Source organism: Cyprinodon tularosa, unplaced genomic scaffold, assembly GCF_016077235.1.
Source record: "Cyprinodon tularosa strain WSP-4 unplaced genomic scaffold, ASM1607723v1 ctg1241, whole genome shotgun sequence".
Lineage (NCBI taxonomy): Eukaryota > Metazoa > Chordata > Actinopteri > Cyprinodontiformes > Cyprinodontidae > Cyprinodon > Cyprinodon tularosa.
The window spans coordinates 27,130-52,840 of NW_024038050.1; the positions used below are offsets into that span (position 1 = coordinate 27,130).

General features: G+C 43.4%; 1 protein-coding gene across 2 annotated transcripts in view; it reads left to right on the plus strand.

The window, feature by feature from the left end:
• LOC119777537 (serine-rich coiled-coil domain-containing protein 2-like) overlaps positions 1-25,379 on the plus strand; it is a 50,878-nt gene extending 25,499 nt beyond the window's left edge. The window contains exons 6-15 of one of the 2 annotated variants that reach the window (XM_038276436.1): positions 7,405-7,572; positions 12,203-12,293; positions 12,395-12,473; positions 12,986-13,042; positions 13,159-13,273; positions 14,631-14,714; positions 14,808-14,888; positions 16,378-16,503; positions 21,797-22,552; positions 23,249-25,379. In XM_038276436.1, coding sequence (XP_038132364.1) covers positions 7,405-7,572; positions 12,203-12,293; positions 12,395-12,473; positions 12,986-13,042; positions 13,159-13,273; positions 14,631-14,714; positions 14,808-14,888; positions 16,378-16,503; positions 21,797-22,120 — 1,125 coding nt within the window. In that variant the 3' untranslated portion in view covers positions 22,121-22,552; positions 23,249-25,379. Of the gene's footprint in view, positions 1-7,404; positions 7,573-12,202; positions 12,294-12,394; positions 12,474-12,985; positions 13,043-13,158; positions 13,274-14,630; positions 14,715-14,807; positions 14,991-16,213; positions 16,317-16,377; positions 16,504-21,796; positions 22,553-23,248 lie in introns of those variants that run through there. The other variant, XM_038276437.1, reaches the window with a different exon arrangement.
• The last annotated feature ends 332 nt before the right edge of the window (positions 25,380-25,711 follow it).

Consider the following 25,711-nt stretch of genomic DNA (forward strand, 5'->3'; position numbering starts at 1 on the left):
TCCAAATGTCAAAAGTGGTTTTAGTCCACAATGGCAGCTCCTTTACTGGAATATCTAAAAATGGCAAAACTTTTAATGGTACTGAGCACTTTGCTTGCTCAATGCTCAGCCATCTTGTTTGAGAATCCTGTTGGATCCATGAAATTAAAGGTTTTAACTGAGCTGCCCAGAAATAATATTTTAAAACAGGAAGCTTAAGACCGCCTTCTGTCTTACTTCTTTGTAGTGTTTTATATTTTATGCGAGGGCGCTTGCTTTGCCATATGAATTTTGATATACTTTTATCCAATTCAATGAATGTGGCCCTAGGTATGCTAACCGGTAACATCTGGAACAAATACAGTAATCTAGGTAACAAATTCATGCGAATGGTTTCAATGCGACCGAGGAGGGACAAGGGCAATGCTGACCACCTCTCCAGGTCATTTTTAATTGTAGTCAATATTTTACTGTAATTGACATGATACAAATCTTTTAATGAAAGAGGAATGTTGATGCCTAGGTATTTAATGCCCTCCTTTGGCCACCTAAAGCCGCTCTGTTGTTTGACCTCCAGTGGAATATTGCTATTGATATCTATTGCTTCTGTTTTATCAACATTTATTTTATAACCAGAAAAATTGCCATAAACAGAAATCATTTCCTTCAGACGTTGAATTGAGGATGTCGGATCAGCCATATATAGAAGTACATCATCTGCGTAAAGGGATATTTTATGTTCCTCTGTGCCAATCAAAATCCCTTTCATTTCATCAGTATCTCTAATGAGCTGGGCCAGTGGTTCAATGCTAATTGCAAACAAAAGAGGTGACAGAGGACACCCCTGCCTGCATCCGCGCTCCAATTTGAAACTCGCCGACCTGAAACCATTAACTCTTACAGCCGCTTGTGGGGATGAATATAATGTATGTATCCAATCTATGAATTTCGGCCCAAATTTAAATCTCTTTAATGTTTGAATAAGGTATCTCCATGATACGCGGTCAAAGGCCTTTTGGGCATCTAAAGACACTACAGCTGTCATAGCTTTATTTTCTTTTTGGTGAGAGATAATATTTAATAAACGCCGTAAATGATTTCCATAATGCCTCCCGACAATGAATCCGGTTTGATCTGGATGTATGATTTTATTTATTATGAAATTAAATCGTCTTGCCAGAATACCAGTTAGAATGCGTACGTCCACGTTAAGCATTGATAATGGCCTATATGACCCACAGTCAGTAGGGTCCTTACCTTCTTTATGTAATACAACTATTGTGGCATCAGACCAAGATGGCGCCATTGTTTTAGTTTCTGAAGAAAAGCGATATGCTTCTAATAATAGTGGACTAACGATGTCTATGAAACACTTATAGAATTCATTTATGAAATCATCAGGACCAGGACTTTTGTTATTTTTAAGGGAAGAGACAACATTTTTTATTTCTTCTTCTTGAATTGGCTGATCTAATTGTTTAGCTACAGTATCAGATAATTCTGAAATATTTATATTTTGTAAGTAGTCTGCTATTTTATTCTCATCATCACAAGTGTCCGTGTCTCGGTATAAAACCTTATAAAATTCCGCAAATGTTTCAGCAATATCTTTTGGTTTTAAGATGGATTTATTGCCCGATTTCAGCTTTAAAACTACGTTTGAGGACTGTTGTTTTTTAAGTCGGAAGGCCAAGAGTCTGCTCGCTCTATTTCCATTTTCATAATACTGCTGCTTGGCAAAACGAAGGTTACCTTCTATCTTTTCCGATAGCAAATCTTGGAGCTCTCTCCGTGCGGTGTTCAAATCATTCAGGATCCCGGATGCTCTAGTCTTTTTATGTTGAAGATCCAGATCTTGGATTCTATCTTCTAAGTATTTCTGTTTGGCTGCCTTTTGTCTTTTTTTTGCTGTTGTATAGGAGATGATACTACCTCTTAAATAAGCCTTTGCACAGTCCCACAACATAATAGGAGATGTTTCAGGGGTATTGTTTATGTCCAAATAATTTTTGAGATCTAATTTAACAAAATTGATGAATTCTTGGTCATTAAGAAGGGAGGCATTAAGTCTCCATTGCTTAAATGATGGTGTCAATCCTATATTCCACTCGAGGGTAACGGGTGCATGGTCAGAGATTGTGATGGGCGATATTATGATATCCTCAACTCTGTGTAGTTCGGCCTTGGTGGTAAAAAAGTAATCTATTCGTGAGTAAGATGCATGTCGATTTGAGTAAAATGTAAAATTTCTATTTTTTGGGAATTTGGATCGCCATACATCCACTAATCCAGCTTCCACAGACATATTTTTAAGCATTTTACCCATCTTAGATATGGGTGTCCGAGAGAGTGGTTGTCTATCTAGATTTGACATTACACAATTAAAATCCCCTCCGACGATCAGCAGACCAGAACTGTATTCTGCAATCATATTGAAAACTGACTGAATAAACCCTGGTACATCTTCGTTAGGGGCATATACATTTATAAAGGATACAGCTGTTCCATCAATTATCCCATTTACCAATATAAATCTACCCTCTTTGTCTTTATGTACCAACGTTTCAGTGAAATTTATTTGCCTATGTATTAATATAGCAACACCCCTTTTTCTACCAGAGCAATGTGACGAGTAGTAAACTTTATCAGCCCAAGACCTATTTAATTTTATATGCTCCATATCTGATAGGTGTGTTTCTTGTAACAGTGCTACGTGACATTTTGATTGTCTGAGTTGCAGCAAAACTTTTTTTCTTTTGATTGGACTATGCAAACCCCTCACGTTATAACTTGTTACAGTTAGTGTACTCATAATTAATTTAATTTAAAATATATATGTGATAGTATTGTATTGGAGGCAGAGACGGCCATTTGACTGGTGGGACCAAGCATTTGAATAACATGAACGCTGAAAACCAAGATGATGCAATAAAATAAAAGTAGTGAGGCTTTGCTGTACAAAATTGTCAAGACTAAGATTCAGAAGCTCTGTTTTTTTAAATGCAATAAGATCCTTGGGGAACAGAGGGATCAAAACGCAGAAAACACAATTAAAAAAGTGCATAACTAACATAATGCAAAGTAGTGGGTTTAAGACCCTAGCCACTATAAAAGCAGCAACAAACACAACCGAAAGAGACGGATGTGTGCAAAAACAACAAAAACAAGAGAGATCAAAAATGTGGAAGTCCAGGCTCCCGCAGGGGAAATAAATATATGTACTTTAACTACAGTGTAGAACCTACTGGTGTTATGAATGTAACTAAATTATGACTAATTATGACTTTATAGTATTTAACCAAGTTAGAAGTGACAGTGTTACACACCCTTTAAACATACCAGTTTAGAAATGTGACATTACCAAACACAGTCACAGTTGGTATTTAAGCAGTTTCAGATCCAGTAATTGCAGCAGGAATGGTCTTCCGTATGTAGTCCATGGCCTTCACAGGATCTCGAAACTCCTTACTGTCCTCTTTGTATGTTATTTTGAGTCTTGCTGGATAAAGTAATCCAAAGCGCACATCGCTTCGCCCCCGTAATACTTTCCGTGCATCAGAGAAGGCTGCGCGTGCTTTGGCCACACTGGTGGTGTAATCCGGGAAGATTGCGATTCTTTTACCCTGGTAGGTCAGCGGGGCCTTGTCCCTGGCTCTTCTCAGGATGTCAGCGGCGTCTCCATCATAGTGCAGCTTAGCGATGATCACACGGGGTCTTTCTCTGCTGCCCGGTTTCGTCAGCACAGCTGTTCGGTGTGAGCATTCGACTTTTACATCCCGGTCCATCTGAAGCGCTTCTCTGATAATTTTTGAGACCTCCTTAGGATTGGCGGAGTTGGGATATTCCTCCACCCCAACTATACGAATATTTCCGCGCCTCATCCTCCCCTCCATGTCTTCGCACCTGTCTCGTATCTTAACCAGCTCGCTTTGAAGGTCGGTAACTATAGTCTGCAGTGAGTTCACCTCATCAGACCATGTAGACAGTCCACTTTTCACATCTTCAACGTCTGATTTAATTGAGGTGATTTCTGCACGGGTGGCGGTGGAATTACTAGCAATTTCGGCCCTCACTGCATTGAGATCAGCTCTGAGAGCGGTGAACTCCTCAGACAGAGCGCTTCTCATTTCCTCCCTTATGATTTTGGAGATTTCCCCCCGTAAGGAGGTTAGGATATCGGCTTTCAGCTCTTCACACATACCAGGGCTCTTGGGTTGCGGGTTTTCGTCCTCTAGAGTGCGCAGCTTCGTGGATCTGGTGTTAGCAGTTAGCTTTGGCGTGCTACCATCGTATTTGAATTTGCGAAGTTTATCCGCCATTTATCGAGTAGCGTCCACCGGAACGGAATTCTTTATAGTCCAGGGTCACTATTAAACCAATTTAGGTCACAATTAGTGAGAAGTTGTGGTTTTTTAACCGAAAATGTTGATATGCCTGCAGGAGCTCTGAAATATCCGACTTTACTCCATCTTGGCTCACTAGCGCCCCCCATTTGGAGCCGTTCTGAAGATATTCCATTAGGTTATATCCAGTAACGTCTTCCTATGGGCAACGACTTGAAGGCACAAACTAAACTCTTCATCATTTATTCTTTATGGTACGCCAGCATTCAGAACATGGAGGCCAATCACTGTCCCCCAGACATCCACAGGTATATTTTTTTATATTTATATGTTTTAAAAACAAAGCGGCACGTGTATGACGGCATGCGCACTGGAGTTGTAAAAGGCAGCCCGGGCCACAGGCGGCTACGCTCTACCCCTTCTATTCATTCTAGCTAATCTGAATCGTTCATTTTGAGAACGAGATCATCTGTGGTAGCAGCACTAGACATCTTCCAGGCATGAGAGGAAAACTAGCAGCAGTTCAGCAAACAGGATGAATGAACGGCAGCCGGCGCACGCGGATGACGTCATACACACTCTGCTTTGTTTTTAAAAGATATAAATATATCTCCATCCTGGAGAGAAATATCAGCTGTGCTGCTGCCATCAACACCTTTGTTTCTAGATGTTGGAGCTTGGCCTGTTTTCCAGTGTAGTCCTGTTTCTCTGACTGTGACTAACTGGATGTGCTCTCTTCATCCTCTGACATGGGAGCTGGCTCGGAGCTCGTCTGCCTGGCTGTGTGTTTCCTGGACGGGGCCGCCTGTGGAGCTGGTTGACAGTTGCCTTTTGTATCTATGCTTCTTTTTCTATGTCTGCTTCTGTCTCCTTGAACCCCAGTGCAGCAGATGGCCGCTCACACTGAGCCTGGTTCTGCTGGAGGTTTCTTCCTGTTCAAAGGGAGTTTTTCCTCTCCACTGTCGCTACAAACATGCTTAGTGTGAGGGATTGCTGAAGAGTCAATGAGTCGATGCAATCAGCTGGTTTTCCTTAGATAGAAAACTTTGAATCAATCTGACTGGATGATCTGGTTTATCTGGATCTATAAAGTGACCTGAGATGACATGATGTTAATTGGAGCTATAGAAATAAACTGAACTGAATTGAATATAAAATGATTCTAGATAATGTTGGTAAAGCGCCCCCCCCACACACATACACACCACCACCAACCAGCTCTACAGGTTAGTTCAATTCAACCGAAACAAACCTGAGGTTTTGTTACGCTGCAGGTGGAGTCGGTCCCACCCAAAGCAAAGATAGATGAGCTCATCTGTCATTTGTTTGCAGCAGAAACACACCCAATAGGAAGATGCTGCTTTTCACTCATCCCACTAGGTGGACCCGGCGTCTAGACCTGATGCTTTATGTGGTTCCTGCTCTGAATGCTTTTTAAGATGAATGAAACAGCATGTTGATTTAAAGGAACAATAATAGTCTGTCCACAAAAGCTGATTTTTGCAAACATTTCGCTGTAAATGTGACTCTGAGCTACAGACTATGACTGCTTGTTTGTATGCTTTCAAGTTTCTGTAGTTAGGGCTGGCAACTTCTTTCTCAAGAATTTTAGATAAGAAAGGAAGATTAGATATAGGTCTATAATTGACCAAGTCATCTGGTTCAAGAGACGGTTTCTAGAGTAAAAATAAACACATTTTTATATATTTTTTATTCTGTTTTGACTTTGTGTCTGCCATTGTGTTTTTATGTTTTGTACGGTGACCTTGACTGTCCAGAGAGGCACCTTTGAAATAAAATTTATTATTATTATTATTATTATTATTATTATTAAAGGTTTAATTACAGGTTTAATTACCTTAAAAGCCTTTGGTACATATCCCTGTAACAGAGATAGATTAATCACATCTAGAATGGAGGAGATCAAAGGGAATACCTCCTTAAATAACCTGGTTGGAACTGGATCTAACATCCAAATTGAAGGCTTAGATGAAGACAATAGTTTTGCTAACTCTGAAGGTTCAACTGGATCAAAGCAGTCTGAGCCCGGTCATTCTGTATACGCAGTGTGGATGCTGCCTCACCTTTATTCTGCCCCCTGAAGCTGCTTCCACCCCAGAGCTTTCATCCCCAGTTCTTTTCCTAAAGGCAATCACTGGTTTTTACTTCCTTCTAGATAACTTCTCAATGCAGTAAAAGGCTATAGAACAGGACTTAATATTTAACAACAATTTAATCTTAAGCAGATTGCTGAGTTTACAGCCCCAGGCGCCTAGAATAAGGGCTACAACAGTTCCTTAGAGATTAACAGAGACACACCCTGTGACAGCAGTATATTCACACACAGGTTAAATATCTCTGGTCCAGTAGAAGCAGAACTGCCTTCAATTCAACAGTAGTAAAACCGAGATTCTGCTCATTGGCACTAAATCAACTTTTTCCAAAACCAACAGCTTCACACTTATTATTGACGGCTCCTCCATCTCACCGCCCCCCAGTCCTCCTCCATCCTCATCATCGCTTTAACCTGCAGTGTTGAACCAGGTTGTTGCTTTGCAGCAACTTTTCCCTGTTTCCCCACAAACGACTCTTGTCTTGTTTTTTCGAACTAAGCTAACTCTTCATATCGTCCGTTACTGTTTGGGTTATGTATCTACCATCAAACCTTTAGGTCATTTTCTTGTTAACATGCTTTATCTGAAATGAATGTAGGATCAAAAATATCAGCATTTCAATTCTAAATAGATTTCAGAGCCAAATGGTGTCTGTGGTATCTATATTTTAGCATCGATCTGCAGTACGGTAGGTTTACCTTATATCCCATCACCTCCATTCATCCGATCAATTGATTGTTTGTTTACAAGCTGTGGAAAATGGATAAACTTTATATTTAGAAGTTTAAGGAATCCAATCATTCCTTTGTTTATATCTAAGGTTCTCAGGTAGAGTTGCTTTACAGTTTATTTTTATCTTTTTAAGTCACACAATTCATTTAATCTAATTTGAATTCTTTTGTAAGCTAAAGACATCATAAATGAGATATATGAACCTCAGGATGACCTGAAACTGATTTCCTCCACAGGGCAGCTCCTCTCTCGATCTGTCCCCCTCTGACAGCTGTGGCTCTGGGGGGACCTACATGTGGGACGAGGAAGGACTGGAGCCTTTAGGGGGCAGCGCTACTACAGCCTCCCTCCACACTAACACCACTCAGCACGTCGGGAGCTTTGACTCAGACATCGACAGCGTGGTAAGGACCCTGCAGGTTCGCAGATGACCTTTGACCTCCTGACAGCTCCTCCTTACTCTTCCGTCAGGCTGATGAACTTTAGGGAATATTTGGCTCAGCTATAGTTCCAGTTTCTATTTTATTAAATTCATGAAGGAATTTTTTGCACCACAGGAACCGAAAGTCAGCAACCAAAGACTTAACTCAGGAAAAAGGAGACAGGTAAACATTTTGGAAGAGAAAGATAAATGATGATGCTGCTATCTCTATTATTATCTGAAATAAGACAAAAATGTCTTATTAGGACGATTTTTAGATCCTGATCTATCATTTGTCAGAGTTGCGGCTTGAAAGAACCTTTATCTCCTGCTGTTTGGAAAAAATCAGTTCTCTGGCTCCCCCTGGTGTCTCTTTGTGTGGAATGCAGCCAGAAGATGATAGTAAAGCAAACCTCCTCCTCCTCCTCAGGTCATGCTGACTAAGTAGCTTTAGTCTGTCCTGGTCTGACTCGGTTTAATCGCTCTCTTTGGTCTGAATTGATCCATTTCTTTATTTTCCTGTTCCAAAGATGCACCAGACTCCAACTCAACCTCTGCCAAACGGCTGCTCAGAAAACCGTCTTCTGTAATGACAGCAGTTCTGCCCGTTAGAGATCAGACATTCGCCCCCGTGCGTTTGCCGCACTGCAGCGTGTGCACCATTACCCATAATGGTGGAGGATATATAGCAGTTGTAGGAAATACATTAAAACTTGTCATATTCTTGTTATATTAGGGCCTAATTTATCTTGTTAAACTGAGATCTGGAGCCATTGAGAAAACATGCAGTTTAAGCCAATATTAGTATTATATGGATACAGTTATTTTTTCCTTTCCTCACGTTCAGCTCTGCTATCATAGCTCTGCTTCATCTCTGATCTCTCCTGCTGCTCCACTCTGCATCTCTGGATATTTAAGATGATGGGAAGGGGCGGAGCATTCTAAAATGGAAGGAGAGCAGAACTTCAAAGTGTTTTTGTAAATAACCATAACCTTTTTCTTGTTGCAACAAATGGAGTTGAGTTTTGTTTCATTGGTTTTCTACACATTTTTTCTTTCACAATGTCAACAACTTCCGGTTTGAGCTAAGTGCTTTTATTTTGTCAAGCTTTTGTGTTTCCGGTCCCACGCAACATAGTGTCAGTTAGCTTGTTCTCTCATAAGTACGGCATTAAGTTAAACACGGACCTACGGTATCGCAAAATATAGCCCTGGCAGCCCCTCCGAAGAGGCAAAAGGTGCGTTATTTATTTGTACAATAGTATTTTCCAATGTTTATTTTTTGTACAAGATGAAACATTTAAAATGGTTTAATGAAAAATGATAAGCTGTATAATTGTTATGTGTTTCAGCTCTTATGGTGGTTATATGTGGATTTAAAGATTACAGTTTATGGAAAATTACTCTAAAGGAATTAAAATCCATAAAACCCATCAGTAAAGTTTCATCCTTGATCGGGGGCGGCATGCTACAGTTTTCACTCATGACTTTTTCTCACTGTTTTTATGATCAATTATAATTATTTAATTTCAAACATGCAAAGTTCCACCATCATCATCGATTCCACTGCTCCAGTTAAAGTGAAGGTTGTCTCTGGGAAGATGAAATGAAGAAATGTTCCAGCAGTGAGACACGAAGAGAGTGAAGGAAAGCAGAAAGAATGGACTCCAACTAAACTATGAAATCTATAAAGAGAAACTTTCTTCTCTGAGATTATCAACAAAAACATCAACAATGCTTGCGCCTTATTTGGCACAGTCGACAGGTTAACAAACCCTCCTATCACAGCGGCCGATGAAGTCCACAATGAAAAGGCCTACAATGTTTAAGCTCCTCTTCCTGCTGTCTGGACTTTTTACTCTCAGGGTTTTTTAGAAGGTTTTACCTGTTTTAGAGTGTCTGGATCAGCCGCAGCTAAAGAAACCATCCGCCATGTTGGATATTTCCCCCCCAGCCTTATAAACAGCAATTATCAAACCATTGTTGAAAAAGAAAAGCTTGAAAAGATGAATCCTTCAAATTTATAGACGCATCTCTAACTTTCATCAGTAAGATTATTGAAAAAAGTTGTTTCAACAGTTAAATGCTTTCTTAACATTGACCAATTGTTTTAATGTCTACCAGTCAGGTTTCCATAGCAACCCCAGTACAGAGACTGCCCTGATTAAGCTGTTCAGTGACATCCGTATTAACTCAGACTCTGGAATAACCACAGTGCTGGTGTTATTGGATCCCAGTGCAGAGTTAAGTTCTGTTGATCGGTGGATTTTATTATACTATTATTTTATTTCTGGTTCAGCACTGGACTGGTTTGAATCCTACCTTAAGGACTTCTATGTGTAAATAGGGAACATTAAATCAGAGACCATAAAAATCCCATGTGGGGTTCGTCCATTCTGAGGATGCAACATCAACATGCCCCCCTTGGCTCAGATTCTATCAAACAACCAGATCAGTTAGCATAACTATGCAGACGACACACAGCTTTACATCCCGATGTCACCAGGTGACTATGAACCCATCAGAGCGTTGATTAGATGCTGAGAACAGATCAGTATGTAGATGCACCATATGAATAAAAACCAAACTGAGGTAATAATCTTTGGACCAAAGGAGCAGAGACATCATGATGGACTGAAACCTGAACCTTCAGAGGCTCACAAAGGTAGTTTTGTAAAGTTTTCAGACAGTAAATGAGCAGCATCTTAGCAGTAAAATGAAAATGTCCTTTTCATAAATTTCACCAGTGATCAAATGTAAACAACGAAGTCAGCCTTAAATCACCTAAAGAACATCTGCAGCATCGAATGCCTTAATGTCCACCAAGATCTAGAAAACTCATTCATGCATTTATCTTTAGTAGAACTGATCACTGCAGCAGTGTCTTCATAGGTTGGTGTCCTCACTAGAACTATAGAAAGTAGATCAGACAGCTGATCCAGACGCTGCTGCCTGCGTCCTCACTAGAACTATAGAAAGTAGATCAGACGGCTGATCCAGACGCTGCTGCCTGCGTCCTCACTAGAACTATAGAAAGTAGATCAGACAGCTGATCCAGACGCTGCTGCCTGCGTCCTCACTAGAACTATAGAAAGTAGATCAGACGGCTGATCCAGGCGCTGCTGCCTGCGTCCTCACTAGAACTATAGAAAGTAGATCAGACGGCTGATCCAGACGCTGCTGCCTGCGTCCTCACTAGAACTATAGAAAGTAGATCAGACGGCTGATCCAGACGCTGCTGCCTGCGTCCTCACTAGAACTATAGAAAGTAGATCAGACAGCTGATCCAGAGCTGCTGCCTGCGTCCTCACTAGAACTATAGAAAGTAGATCAGACAGCTGATCCAGACGCCGCTGCCTGCGTCCTCACTAGAACTATAGAAAGTAGATCAGACAGCTGATCCAGACGCTGCTGCCTGCGTCCTCACTAGAACTATAGAAAGTAGATCAGACAGCTGATCCAGACGCTGCTGCCTGCGTCCTCACTAGAACTATAGAAAGTAGATCAGACAGCTGATCCAGACGCCGCCGCCTGCGTCCTCACTAGAACTATAGAGAGTAGATCAGACAGCTGATCAGACCCTGCTGCCTGCGTCCTCACTAGAACTATAGAAAGTAGATCAGACAGCTGATCCAGACGCCGCTGCCTGCGTCCTCACTAGAACTATAGAAAGTAGATCAGACAGCTGATCCAGACGCCGCCGCCTGCGTCCTCACTAGAACTATAGAAAGTAGATCAGACAGCTGATCCAGACGCTGCTGCCTGCGTCCTCACTAGAACTATAGAAAGTAGATCAGACAGCTGATCCAGACGCTGCTGCCTGCGTCCTCACTAGAACTATAGAAAGTAGATCAGACAGCTGATCCAGACGCCGCCGCCTGCGTCCTCACTAGAACTATAGAGAGTAGATCAGACAGCTGATCAGACCCTGCTGCCTGCGTCCTCACTAGAACTATAGAAAGTAGATCAGACAGCTGATCCAGACGCCGCTGCCTGCGTCCTCACTAGAACTATAGAAAGTAGATCAGACAGCTGATCCAGACGCCGCCGCCTGCGTCCTCACTAGAACTATAGAAAGTAGATCAGATAGCTGATCCAGACGCCGCTGCCTGCGTCCTCACTAGAACTATAGAAAGTAGATCAGACAGCTGATCCAGACGCCGCTGCCTGCGTCCTCACTAGAACTATAGAAAGTAGATCAGACAGCTGATCCAGACGCTGCTGCCTGCGTCCTCACTAGAACTATAGAAAGTAGATCACATCAGCCCGCCGGGCTGCGTTACTTTGAAAATCGATTTTTCGCCATCCACCTTGGTTTTTTTTACTTCTGGACGTGCCTCACTCAGCAGCGGAGTACCACAGGGCTCCATTCTGGGCCTCTTATTGTTATCAATGTATATGCTAACCCTTGGTTACATTTTTAGAGAATATAAAATTTCTTTTCACTGCTTTGCAGACGACCTGCAAAGTTGTCTGCCTTTGCAACATCCTTCCATCGAAATTAAAAAGGTCCAGTCTCGTTGCGCTTTATAATGTTTGGTACAGCACTATGGGCAGATGGCTCTGTCTTTATATAAATGTTTCCTGATTAATGAATGAATTTTTGTCCCCAGGACCTTTTGAACAACCTAGACTCCTGTGATCTGGCTGATGATGACCTGATGCTGGATGCAGACTTCCCAGAGGACTCCTCTCTGCACAGCGGTGCGTGCAATGATCCCCATCACGTCCCACTGGAATGCCAGAACAAGTGCTTGCATGTGCTGAAAATGGGATTCATGATGCTGATGATGTGAACCTTGCAGATGGAGACGGACTGTCCAGCATGGCTCAGTGGAGACGGAGGCAGCTGTGTTGGGGAGCTCCGGACTATGAGAGCGAGAGGTGAGGAGAAAACCTGCTCATCTGCAGCTGAATCAAACCAGCTGGAAATTCCCAGCAGATCCTAGAAGTCCGATTCTGATGCATTCCTTCGTCATGAATCCTTTCCCATTGGAGATCCTTCCCGTTTGTTTAAAGCTGATATGTGTTGAGCTTTCATGAACTTGGCATCATTACGGGTCATTTTAGAGTTATGAATATTAGTTTATAAATGCTGGTCTGATGGGCACCGACAGATCATTTGACAAGCAGAAACCTTCAGGAAGGGAGAAAACCTCTGCATGTGCAGCATATTAGACATGTCAGTTCATCAACAGCTCTGACTTATTTTAAGGCTGCTTTCCACCCCAGACACAGTTCTAAAAGCAAATCCAGGACTCTGCAGCCCTAGCTGTACTTTTAGCAGTGGCTGTAGGCCGATTTTGAAGGCGGATGCTAAGCTGCTGCAGAGAAGCCTCATTTCTGGATGTTTTGAACTTCTAACTTTTAGGTTTTGTTTGATCTTCTGTCCACAGTGATGTTCAGAGCTACAAACACTGTCAGTATCCTGATACCAAGGAGGAAAAAATCAGGTACTGTGATCTCATCCTGTCCTACGTCTCTGTTACGCTGGAGTTCCAGCATTTCCTGACATGATGAGTTCATGTTGATTTGCAGCATCAGAGGCTAATCTGGCTCTTCTCTGTAGGTCAGCCTGCTGCTCTCCTGCTGCTCACACTCTGGGTCTGGATGTGGAGACACTCGCCGAGGATTGTTCTGCAGTCCGGTCACAGCTGGAGTTCCTGCAGAGCTTCCTGCTGCAGGTTGGTGGGAAGGGGGGTCATAATCACGTTAACTTCTCCTTTTACATTATTGAACATGAGATGAGCTTTTGCTGAACTTTTAACCCAAGAACAGACCCGGTGGGGTCCAGTCATAGGTCCTCATAAGAACACACAGATTTCTGTCAGCTGTATGAGTAGGAAGCCTCATGATGGGGGACATTTACTGCAGACTGCGTTGCTAATGGGACACTATAGCTCCAATTAACATCAGATCATCTTGGGTCTCTTTCTAGTTCTAGATCAACCAGTCAGATTAAAGGTTCAAAGATTTCTATCTAAGGAAAACCAGCTGATTACATCCAGTCATGGACTTTGCAGGATGCGCAGTTAGAGACGGCAAATAAGGAATGTGCAGAAATTGGATCAGGGAAATTAAGGGTTAAATGTACAAAAGAGTTGTAGGTATTAACTGTTTTGGGAGTAATCAGTAAGTCAGACTGGAAGATTGCTGCTACTCCTCCTCCTCGCCCAGAACTTCTGGATATGTGAAAATTTAAATAGCTTGAAGGAGTTGCCTCATTTATGCTCACATAATCCTCTTGCTGCAGCCAGGTTTCTGTAAGGCAACATAAGTCAATGTGATTATCACAAATCAAGTCATTAACTATCATACTTTTAGAGGAAAGAGATCTTATGTTAAATAAACCATTGGAGTTATTTTTACTTTATTATATTATCATGATTTGCTCCTTTGGGAATGTTTTTTATTTTAATAGATTTTGGTCGTGGGCAAGACACTGTCTGGTTGGAGTAAAGAGTGGGTAACAATAGAGAAGCTGCAGAGAGGTCTGTTAAACTAGGACTCAGCTTCCTGGTCTGCACCCTGGGGGGTCAGGGTTTTGGAGGAGTAATAAATGTGGCCAGATTCCTAGAAAGAAGTGTTGCACCATCCAGAGTGGGATGGATGCCGTCTCTCGGAATCAGACCAGGCTTTCCCCAAAAGTATTGCCAATTTTTAATGTAGCCCACGTTGTTTTCAGGACACCACCTAGACAACCAGCGGTTGAATGATGACATGCGGCTAAACATGTCATCACTGGTCAGATCAGGGAGGGGACCAGAGAAAATTATGGAGTCCCACATTGGCAAACTCACACAATGTATCAACACTAGTTTTAGTGACCTCCGATCAGCGTAACAACCCAGTTGCCCCAATCGGTTCCACAGACAGGAAGCAAAGGTGACAACAAATATAAAAGTGATGAATCAAGACTGTTGTAAAGTTATGTTCTCATATCATTATTTTTCTTTACTTTGCTGATTAGCTCTTTGTCTCTGACTCATTGATACCTTGATTTGGACATTTTTTAACCTGTTTGTGTCCTTCGGTGTTCAGGACAACCACTTGGATGACGACACGCTGACCACAGACACTCTGAGTCCAGACACAACTGACTCGTCCCCTGTTTCAAACTTGCAGGTCAGCAAGTTCAGCCTTATGAAGCTCCTGTATTATTACTGATGGCCTACGTTTCCCATAATCCTCTCCTCTGTGATCTGTCTGTAAGTGCAGGAGCTTCTGCTGGAGGTACAGCTGCTCCGGGAGGAGCTGAGGAGCCGAGACCGAACCATTGCACAGCTAACTATGCAGTTGGTCAGTTAGATGCTTTATTGTTTGCTGTAGTTTTTTTTGGCTTATTTGTCTGTGGAATCCTGTAACCCGCTGTAAGCTGTAACTTACTGAGGGTCGTATGTATACACTCACCGGCCACTTTATTAGGTACCCCATGCTAGTAACGGGTTGGACCCCCTTTTGCCTTCAGAACTGCCTCAAATCTTCGTGGCATAGATTCAACAAGGCGCTGGAAGCATTCCTCAGGGAGTTTGGTCCATATTGACATGATGGCATCACACAGTTGCCGCAGATTTGTCGGCTGCACATCAATGATGCGAATCTCCCGTTCCACCACATCCCAAAGATGCTCTATTGGATTGAGATCGGGTGACTGTGGAGGCCATTTGAGTACAGTGAACTCATTGTCATGTTCAAGAAACCAGTCTGAGATGATTCCAGCTTTATGACATGGCGCATTATCCTGCTGAAAGTAGCCATCAGAAGTTGGGTACATTGTGGTCATAAAGGGATGGACATGGTCAGCAACAATACTCAGGTAGGCTGCGGCGTTGAAACGATGCTCAATTGGTACCAAGGGGCCCAAAGAGTGCCAAGAAAATATTCCCCACAGCATGACACCACCACCACCAGCCTGAACCGTTGATACAAGGCAGGATGGATCCATGCTTTCATGTTGTAGACGCCAAATTCTGACCCTACCATCCGAATGTCGCAGCAGAAATCGAGACTCATCAGACCAGGCAACGTTTTTCCAATCTTCTATTGTCCAATTTCCATGAGCTTGTGCAAATTGTAGCCTCAGTTTTCTGTTCTTAGCTGAAAGGAGTGGCACCCGGTGTGGTCTTCTGCTGCTGTAGCCCATCTGCCTCAAAGTTCCACGTACTGTGCGTTCAGAGATGCTCTTCTGCCCACCTTGGTTGTAACGGGTGGTTATTTGAGTCACTGTTGCCCTTCTATCAGCTCCAACCAGTCTGGCCATTCTCCTCTGACCTCTGGCATCAACAAGGCATTTCCGCCCGCAGAACTGCCGCTCACTGGATGTTTTTTCTTTTTCGGACCATTCTCTGTAAACCCTAGAGATGGTTGTGCGTGAAAATCCCAGTAGATCAGCAGTTTCTGAAATACTCAGACCAGCCCTTCTGGCACCAACAATCATGCCACGTTCAAAGTCACTCAAATCACCTTTCTTCCCCATACTGATGCTCGCTTTGAACTGCAGGAGATTGTCTTGACCATGTCTACATGCCTAAATGCACTGAATTGCCGCCATGTGATTGGCTGCTTAGAAATTAAGTGTAAACGAGCAGTTGGACAGGTGTACCTAATAAAGTGGCCGGTGAGTGTAGTTCTGACCCTGAGTGGCTGAGAGAAAATCAACCAATTATCAACTAGATCTTATTTCTGCTCCTTCTTCTAGTTTTGGGGGGTTAGTTAAAAAGCTTCATGAACCTAAGACACCAATAATATTAAATGTTATGGGCTGTTCCTGTTTTCTTTTTGTGTGCAGACTGTTCCCACCCTGACCACTAGGTGTCAGTGTCAGGAGACACCTGAGAGGATGGAGCAGCAAACGCAGACCGGTGTGTGTGAAAGCGAGTGTGTGGCTTCGCAGACGCCATGGAGAGAATACATTGTGAGACCCCACACACACACACACACACACACACATGTTGTGTCACACTATCCTTGAGGGGACCTTCCAGTGACTTCCATTCATTTCTCACTAATGAATGGCCCAACTGTGACACTTTCCCAAACCCCAACTATTAGCAACACATGTCTAACCCTAAACCTAACCTAAACTCAATTCACAGCTTAGTCCTACAAAAGATGTTTTGTGGGATCTTGTTTTTAGAAACGCGTCCTTCCAGCAGTTGCAGTATCTCATCTATTTGTGAATTTCTGATCTGAGTTATTTTCAGGTAGAAACACATATTTCTGTACATCAGGCTCCTTCGTAACCTTTAGCTACTTCACTGAGACTTTCTGCTGCTGGTTTCCTGTCTTTCATTCAGAAGCAGACTTCTGGAGAGAACATCTGCTTCTTTCTTCTCTCTCTGTCACAGGTCTTTCCTCCTGTCCCTTTCCTCTCCCCACCCTGGCAGTACCAGCGCTCCAGGCCTATCAGGGAGAGGCCCAAGCCAAGCATCCCCCCCCACCTTGCTAGAAAGAGTGAGTCTCACAAATCTGTGACTCCTGCACAAGAGTCATCCAGGTTTTCATGTCTTCAGACATGACTGTAATCTATGTAATGGTTTAGTTTAGACAGATATAGCTGGGTATCATCAGCATAACAGTGGAAATTAATCCCATGCTGTCTAAGAATTCTACCAATTGGGAGCATGTATAAAGTAAAGAGAATTGGTCCTAGCACTGATCCCTGTGGTACTCCACAGGTAACCTTTGAGCGTGTTGAAGATCTATCATTAACATGAACAAACTGAAATCGATCAGATAGATAAGATTTAAACCAGTCTAGAGCTGTTCCTTTAATTCCAAAAAAAATATTCAAGTCTTTCTAAAAGAATATTATGGTCAACTGTATCAAATGCAGCACTGAGATCCAACAGGACGAGCACAGATACAAGTCCATTATCTGAGGCCATGAGAATATCATTAGTGACTTTCACCAGAGCTGTTTCAGTGCTATGATGAGCTCTAAAGCCAGACTGAAACTCTTCAAAAAGTTCATTATGGTGGAAGTGATCGCACACCATCACTTTTGGAAGATTGGATATAGGTCTATAATTGACCAAGTCATCTGGGTCAAGAGACGGTTTCTTAAGTAAAGGTTTCACTAACTACAGGAAACCTGATGAAGTGCAGAAATTCCCACTTATCCCTGATTTCTTTCCAAGCCTCTATGATCTCCTTCAGCTTCCTGGTCCTCTTTCTGTGCAGTGGCCTTAAAGGAATAGTACACCCAAAACATGATTAGCCTTCATTTTCTACTCACCTCCATGCTGAACAACACTCTGGAGTACTTTTTTGATATCTCAAATGCATCTGGAGATCTGGGAGGCTTCTTGCTGTCTGCTGACATTCAAATAATGGAGGTCCATGGCGCCCGAGACAGAAAGGTCCATAAAAGTCCACAAAAACGTGTCAATATTCCTCCATACTGCTCGTCCAATGTAATCCAAGTGTCCTGAGTGGGTAGCATCCAGAATTTACTCGAAACGAAGTAATTTAGAATGTTTTTAGAGCATAAACAGTAGTGTATAGGATTTCCTAATAGCGCCCCCATGCGCGCTCACGATTCTACGGAAGCCGGCAGACCAAACCGGAAGGAAGTGCGCATTCAGCGTCTGGTCTGCCGATAATGCAAGCGTAGAAGAAGAAATGTGCTGTTTACCTGTGCAAAGAAAGAAACAACGAAAGAAAAATGTCTGAGGACTTCAGTGTTGAGGAAGAGCATGAGTTCTTTGCCGAGCTGAATGCGCTGGTTTGGTCTGCCGGCTTCCGTAGAATCGTGAGCGCGCATGGGGGCGCTATTAGGAAATCCTATACACTACTGTTTAGGCTCTAAAACGTTCTAAATGACTTCGTTTCGAGTAAATTCTGGATGCTACCCACTCAGGACACTTGGATTACATTGGACGAGCAGTATGGAGGAATATTGACACGTTTTTGTGGACTTTTGTGGACCTTTCTGTCTCGGGCGCCATAGACCTCCATTATTTGAATGTCAGCAGACAGCAAGAAGTCTCCCAGATCTCCAGATGCATTTGAGATATCAAAAAAGTACTCCAGAGTGTTGTTCAGCATGGAGGTGAGTAGAAAATGAAGGCTAATCATGTTTTGGGTGTACTATTCCTTTAAGTTTTCGGAAGGAGGTTTCCTCTGATGATAACCAGGATCTAAATGTAGGAACTGAGGGATGCATTATCAGACTAACAGCATTTCTCTGAATCTTCTCTCTAATTCTGACCTTTTATAAAAAGTTGAAGCTGCTCTGAGGTCAGGCTGTTCATCCTCTGCCTGAATGATTGATGCTCCAAAAACCCGATGCTGAAAGAAAACATTCCACTGTAACAAAAGGGAAGAATCAATCTGAAGACCTTCAGACATTTTGAAGAATGTTCTCCTAATTCAGGAAACCTCTTCTGTCAATCAAAATGTTGTAAAATGCGTGTTTTCTGTTTTCCTCTAATTGTTCCTCCTCCTGTCCTCTTCTGTGTTTCTTCTTCACGCTTCCGTTCAGGAGTGGAAGATCTGGTGCTTTACTTCAGTGACACGGCGTGGTACGGTAGCTCCTCTCCTCCATCTCACTGTTTCCTTAGTTCTTTTATACTGGTTCCCATCAGCAGATGGGGACCAGCGCTCTCCAGTAATCGGGTCAAAGGTGGCTTCAACTCTGAGGATTATTTAATCTGAACTGGTTGATTCAGGTTCTTCTCCTGGGAATCTAGTCTGATTTCTGGGAATCGTTTTTGATTTTGTCAGAACTTTTCAGATCTTTTTAGGAATTTGCTCATCGGGTGTTTCACTTGTTTGTCCTGTTTCCATCAAGGAGCTGATAATCCGTCCAATCCAATTGTTCCTAGAATGGCAGAAGGAGCAAAAAAGTGTCTCCGGTTTAAACTGGAGATTAGCATCGACTCGCGTCTTTGAACTTCTCTTAACTCTACAGATGAATGATGAACACGTCGGTCATCATACCGGAGATAACATGGATATATTCTGTCCGTCCATCAAAGTCCTAAAACATAATGATCAAATTCCCCGGGTCAGTAGCGACTGTCCAATTAGCATCAAACATTTCTAGCTAGGGTTAGGTTATAGCTTCTTTTGGGGAAGAGGCTTCAATCTTTGAACCCTCCATGAACCCTTCCTCTTCCTCCTCGTCTTCTCATGAACCTGTTGGTTACCAGCTAAGGACTGTAGAGTCTGGGATGATGCTGGTGGGTTTTGAATTTGCTAAACTTGATTTAAATGAGGTTTGAATTTTTTTTTAAATGGTACCATTAGATAAACAGTTTGAGCCTGAAGTCCTTCAGAGTAGAACCCTCCTCTGTCCTCCGTGTCTCGTGTCTTAGGTGAGTGTTGGTCTGGTGGTCAGAGCAGCGCTTTGTGCTCTGAGAAGGTTGCAGTACCCGGTTTGATCCCCACATCCTCCACTCTGGCTCCCTGAGCAAGACCCCTAACCCCTCGCTGCTCCCCAGGAGCCACACAATGGCTGCCCACTGCTCCCCAAGGGGAGGGGTTAAATGCAGAGAGGAAATTTCTCCAATGTGAGATCAATAAAGTTCAATTATTATTGATGATTAATATATCCATCCAATTGCACCATAAACAGGGTTTTTGGTGTCATTATCTGTGTCTGTGAGAAACTAGCTCTGCAGAACTCCATTAAAATCATGTGGAAGCTCCTTGAGGAACCAGACAAGACAACTATTGTTGATGATGCATCATGGAGGAACATCAGTGCTCTACCTGTCCTCCTGGGGTAGACGGCTCTCTGTCTCCATCAGGAAGAACCTAGAGAGACTGGAGGCTCATATAACTCCATCTCACCATTTCTGCTCCTTCTCTTCCTTTTTAATGAGGATCAACAATCAGCAGTTCCTCTTCAGAACACTAGATGTCAGTGTTGGCCAGTCAATGTTCTGGTTTTTGCTACGGCGCTTCAGCAGGTTATCCTGAGACGTAGAAAACTATCTATTGCTATTTATTGTCATTTTGTTTCCACAGAGTGTAAACAAAACAAAAGGACATTTCGTGTAGTACAGCTTTAATGACATTTCCATTTCCATAGTGCAGGAGTGATCAAATGTAAACAGTGTGAGAGAAGAAACATGGTGCAAAAAAATGAATGGATATGGAAGTTCAGAGCATTATTATTTATGGTGCAGATATGGTGGGGAAGAAGCTGCTGCAGAACCTGCTGGTCCTGCATTGAATGCTGGGAAGCCTCTTCCCAGAGGGCAGCAGGGAGAACAGTCCATGGTGGGGGGGTGAGGGGTCATTGATGATGTCACGGGCTCGGGACACGCAGCGCTGGGATGAAATGTCTTTAATGGAGGGAAGAGGAGCCCCCATGATCCTCTCTGCTGTTCTCACCTTCTTCCAGTCTGAGGCGCTGCAGCCTCCACACCACACAGTGAGACAGCTGCTCAGAATGCTCTCTATGGTGCTTCTGGAGAAGGTGGGGAGGATGGGGGGGCAGGAAGTCCAAGCGCTTCTGGGCCCTTTGGACCAGTGAGGTGGTGTTTCCAGTCCAGGTGAGGGTGTCTGTGATGAATGTGGTGCTGCTGACCACCTCTACAGCTGAGCTGTTGATGAGCAGTGGAGCGTGGTTAGGCCGCTTCTTCCTGAAGTCCACCATGATCTCCTTGGTCTTCGTCTTTGTTATCCTGGTGATAACATCCAGATGTTTGCTGCTGTTTACTGTTGGTGTGAACGTGCAGCGGATCTATCATCTTTCTTTACTGATTCATATTTGAACAAATGCTTCTTTTAGAGATACTTCTGTCTGAAATGATTGTAGTCTGTTTCCATATCTCTGGTTTGATGACTGGAAAAGTCTGGAATCGTATTCCAAGATTTTCCAGGTATCGGTGAATCTTTAATTAAAAAAGAAGAGCGTTCCGAGGAAAACTCTTTGTTTCTGATGCTGGTCCAGTTAAAACCATGTTCGGTTTCCAACCAGTTTTCAGGATGTTGGAAACCAGTTTGCTGCAGACGCACCTTTTGTTTGTTTCCTTCTGATGCGGAGCTTCTGCTCGCTGAATAAATCAGAGAGGAAACGGCTCTCTACAGACAGACCAGTCAAACTGCTTTGGCTCCTCCAACATCTGATCAGTGATGATCAAAGCGTTGGTTTGCTCGGGTGCTAATGGGGAACGGGTTCAGAGCTTTTAGGTCAGAACATTTTCAGCAGCTGCTGAAAACCTAAAACAGTTTTTTGTTTTTCTTGTTTTCAGTCACAAGTACTTCACTCCTCTAAGCAGGAAGAGCCGGAACCACTAAGGAACCCTGTAGCTCCTTCCAGCGACCCCGCCCCCCCTGAAACGCTTGCCGATGGGCTCCCTCCGTCCCAGAGGTCCATAAACGCCCCCGTCTTCACCCCAAGAGCAGCAGATGGTGGAAACCGGCAGAGGAGAGAGATGAAAACCCTGCAGCCCTCCAAGCTCCGCCTCTTCCTGTCTCACAGCTCCACGCGGTCAGAAGAAGGCGGGTCTTCAGGGCATAAGCTTAAAATCTTCAGTTCTGGATCATCTCGTCTCCCCAAACCAAAGAGCCACTGAGGCTCCGCCCACTGAGCCCCTCCCCCCCCGTAAGTCTGAGCTGCTCACTGATGGGAAGATGTTGAACTTTGAACTGCTGCTCCCACTTCCTGGTCCCTCTGATCCGTGAGCCTTTGCCTGCCGTCCATCTTCTTCTCTGCAGACCTGAGGAAGTCCGATCTGCTCTTCATGGAGATGCTCCCTCAGGGTTGAGAGGGGTCAAAGGTTAACCTTTATCACTGAAACCTTTTTCTTGTATGACCATACAGAAAAATCTTAGAAATCCTTTGGAAGAAGAACTTCCCACTTCATTTTATCAGCTGTAGACCTAAATTGGAGAAACTTCCAGGAGTTTCTAACATCTATCAGCGATGACCTGCAGCTCCACATTCAATATGCAACAAAGATGGAGAACAGAAAAGTTGGATGATGGAAAAAAAGTTCAGCTTCAGGGTGAGGGTCAGCTTCAGGGTCAGCTTCAAGGTTAGGGTCAGCTTCAGGGTCAGGGTCAGCTTCAAGGTTAGGGTCAACTTCAGGGTCAGCTTCAGGGTTAGGGTCAGCTTCAGGGTGAGGGTCAGCTTCAGGGTCAGGGTCAGCTTCAAGGTTAGGGTCAGCTTCAGGGTCAGCTTCAGGGCTAGGGTCAGCTTCAGGGTCAGCTTCAGGGTGAGAGTCAGGGTCAGCTTCAAGGTTAGGGTCAGCTTCAAGGTTAGGGTCAGCTTCAAGGTTAGGGTCAGCTTCAGGGTTAGGGTCAGCTTCAGGGTCAGCTTCAGGGCTAGGGTCAGCTTCAGGGTCAGGGTCAGCTTCAGGGTCAGGGTCAGCTTCAAGGTTAGGGTCAGCTTCAGGGTCAGCTTCAGGGCTAGGGTCAGCTTCAGGGTCAGCTTCAGGGCTAGGGTCAGCTTCAAGGTTAGGGTCAGCTTCAGGGTCAGCTTCAGGGCTAGGGTCAGCTTCAGGGTCAGCTTCAGGGCTAGGGTCAGCTTCAGGGTCAGCTTCAGGGTCAGGGTCAGCTTCAGGGTCAGGGTCAGCTTCAAGGTTAGGGTCAGCTTCAGGGTCAGCTTCAGGGCTAGGGTCAGCTTCAGGGTCAGCTTTAGGGTTAGGGTCAGCTTCAGGGTCAGCTTCAGGGTGAGGGTCAGCTTCAGGGTCAGCTTCAAGGTTAGGGTCAGCTTCAGGGTGAGGGTCAGCTTCAGGGTCAGGGTCAGCTTCAAGGTTAGGGTCAGTTTCAGGGTCAGCTTCAAGGTTAGGGTCAGCTTCAGGGTTAGGGTCAGCTTCAGGGTTAGGGTCAGCTTCAGGGTCAGCTTTAGGGTTAGAGTCAGCTTCAGGGTTAGGGTCAGCTTCAGGGTCAGCTTCAGGGCTAGGGTCAGCTTCAGGGTCAGCTTCAGGGTGAGGGTCAGCTTCAGGGTCAGCTTTAGAACGGAAACCAATGTTCTGGGTTTTGGACTGTTGCTGGAATAAATGAAGCAGAAAGACGTCAGAGACCAAAAAGTTTAATTTAAATTTAAGGAGAAAAACTGCAGCTTCATCCAAACATTTTATTTGGCTGCTCAGACATTAACAGACGATTCTGCTTTTAAGATTGAAACATTTTTTTCTCGTTTATTATGAAAATTAATAAAGAGGAAACTTTTTTTCTTTATAATCTATCAGCCATGTTTCTATCTAGAACTCTGACAGTCTGCATTTCATCCGGTTCAGAAAGAGGAAAACTTTATTGGTTCAGGGGGACACATGAAGCCCCAGGAGCAGAACAGCAGTTCAGGTTTAGCAGAAAAAGCTTGTTGCCATGGCAGCCATGACAGCCAATCATTTGTCCCGCTGGTTTCATGGTCGCTTCCATCTCCAGCGCCGCCCTCTGACCTTGGTGACCCAGAGAGCAGAGCATGAAGCATGGTGGATAGAACATGGAGGTCCTTGGATCTCAGGGAGACGTCGTGATGATGATGATGATGATGATGAGGAAGAACTGTTGGTCTCATGGCGCCCGAGCCAAACACAGTGGAGCCGCTCAGCAGCGACTCCTGCTGGTGGTTTTTAAACCCTTCCAGTTTCTGTTGGTTTGGTAAAGAAAAAACTGATCTGATAAAAACATTTGAGTTTCTGTCTGAAAGGTCGATTCGATTTCCAGAATAATCCAAAGAATATCTAGAAACTACATCTATGTTTGTGATGAAGTCCAGAATAATCCGAGTTTTGCTGATGTGATTGAGAAAAGTCGGTCCTGTTTAGTCGATGACTGCCTGATTTATTCCACTTCCTTTCTGTGAATTCTGAAAGTCAAACAGTCCAGAACCCAGACGGCCAATCAGGCGTCAGTGTGCTGATCATCACACAGACAGCCAATCAGGCGTCAGTGTGATGATCATCACACAGACAGCCAATCAGGCGTCAGTGTGATGATCATCACACAGACAGCCAATCAGGCGTCAGTGTGCTGATCATCAGGGGTGGAGATGCTCCACGGCTTCCTGTCGCATGTTTCTCGCCTTGACCTGCTGCAGGATTCACTCTAATCTGCAGAGTTTCCTGCTCAGACAGCAGGTCGACACGGATCTGCACATTTCACTGGAATTTATTAGCATTAATGTGTGTTCATGATAATCACTGTTTGTTCAAACACTGTAGGAAGGATTTTATTTGTCTTACTTGAAGGAAAAGCATCCATCCATTTTCTGTCACTTTATTTAATTTGTTTTTGTGCAATATCTGCTGCAGTATTTTGCTGTTCAGCTACAGTAAGTATAATATTTATGTGAAAGTCTGTAAACCGTCTGCTTTACTGTTTATTCCACTTTGTGTCCGAATGATCTTAGAAAGAATCAGCAGAAGAAAGCACTTTATGACAGGAAGCAAAATGGACCAACTGCTAATAGATTCTGCATTTCTGTCATATTCAGATTTCATCCTTACAAATCTTTTCTTCTTTAGGGGAAATGAAAGCTGCAAAATAACTGAATTGATTTGTTGGAAACTTATTTTAACATCATTTAGTTCAGGTGAACAGTAGTGAATTTAAAGCAGGAATAAACTCCTTTTTTCGCACCGTTTGATTTTCATTTGACTTTTAATTGGATCTGAATTAAAAAGTTTGATTAATGAGTGTAAAAATATCCAAACATCTGGGTTCTCGTTGAAAACAGTTCCTGGTACCGTGGACCGTGTTAGCTAGCAAACATTTCCTGTTAGCTTGAGCTAACAGCTGCTTCATCCGGCTTGAATTTGTTTGGATTTCTTGTTCCTTCCTGTTTTAAACTATTTGGATGCTGCTGAAATAAAGATCCTTAGAACTGATGAAAAACGGTGTACCTCATTCATTTTAAAGTACTGCAGCCAATCACCAATATTCTCTTATTTAATATCCTCCAATGCAAAGATCTCATTGTGTCCTCAGAGAGCAGCTTATTGTTTAAATGAAAGGTTGTAATGGTGTTTGGGTCAGATTGTGGGTCCAACACAGAGAACCTGCAGCAGGTAGAAGCCTTAAATGACTCTGGCTCTTTGGCTGGAAGGATGAGAGCAGAAATGATAAAAGGCAAATTGCTTCACATTTTAATTGACCTATTAGAACCAACACTTGCTTTGAAGAGGGTTAGGGTTAATCCTAACCCTCTTTAATCATCA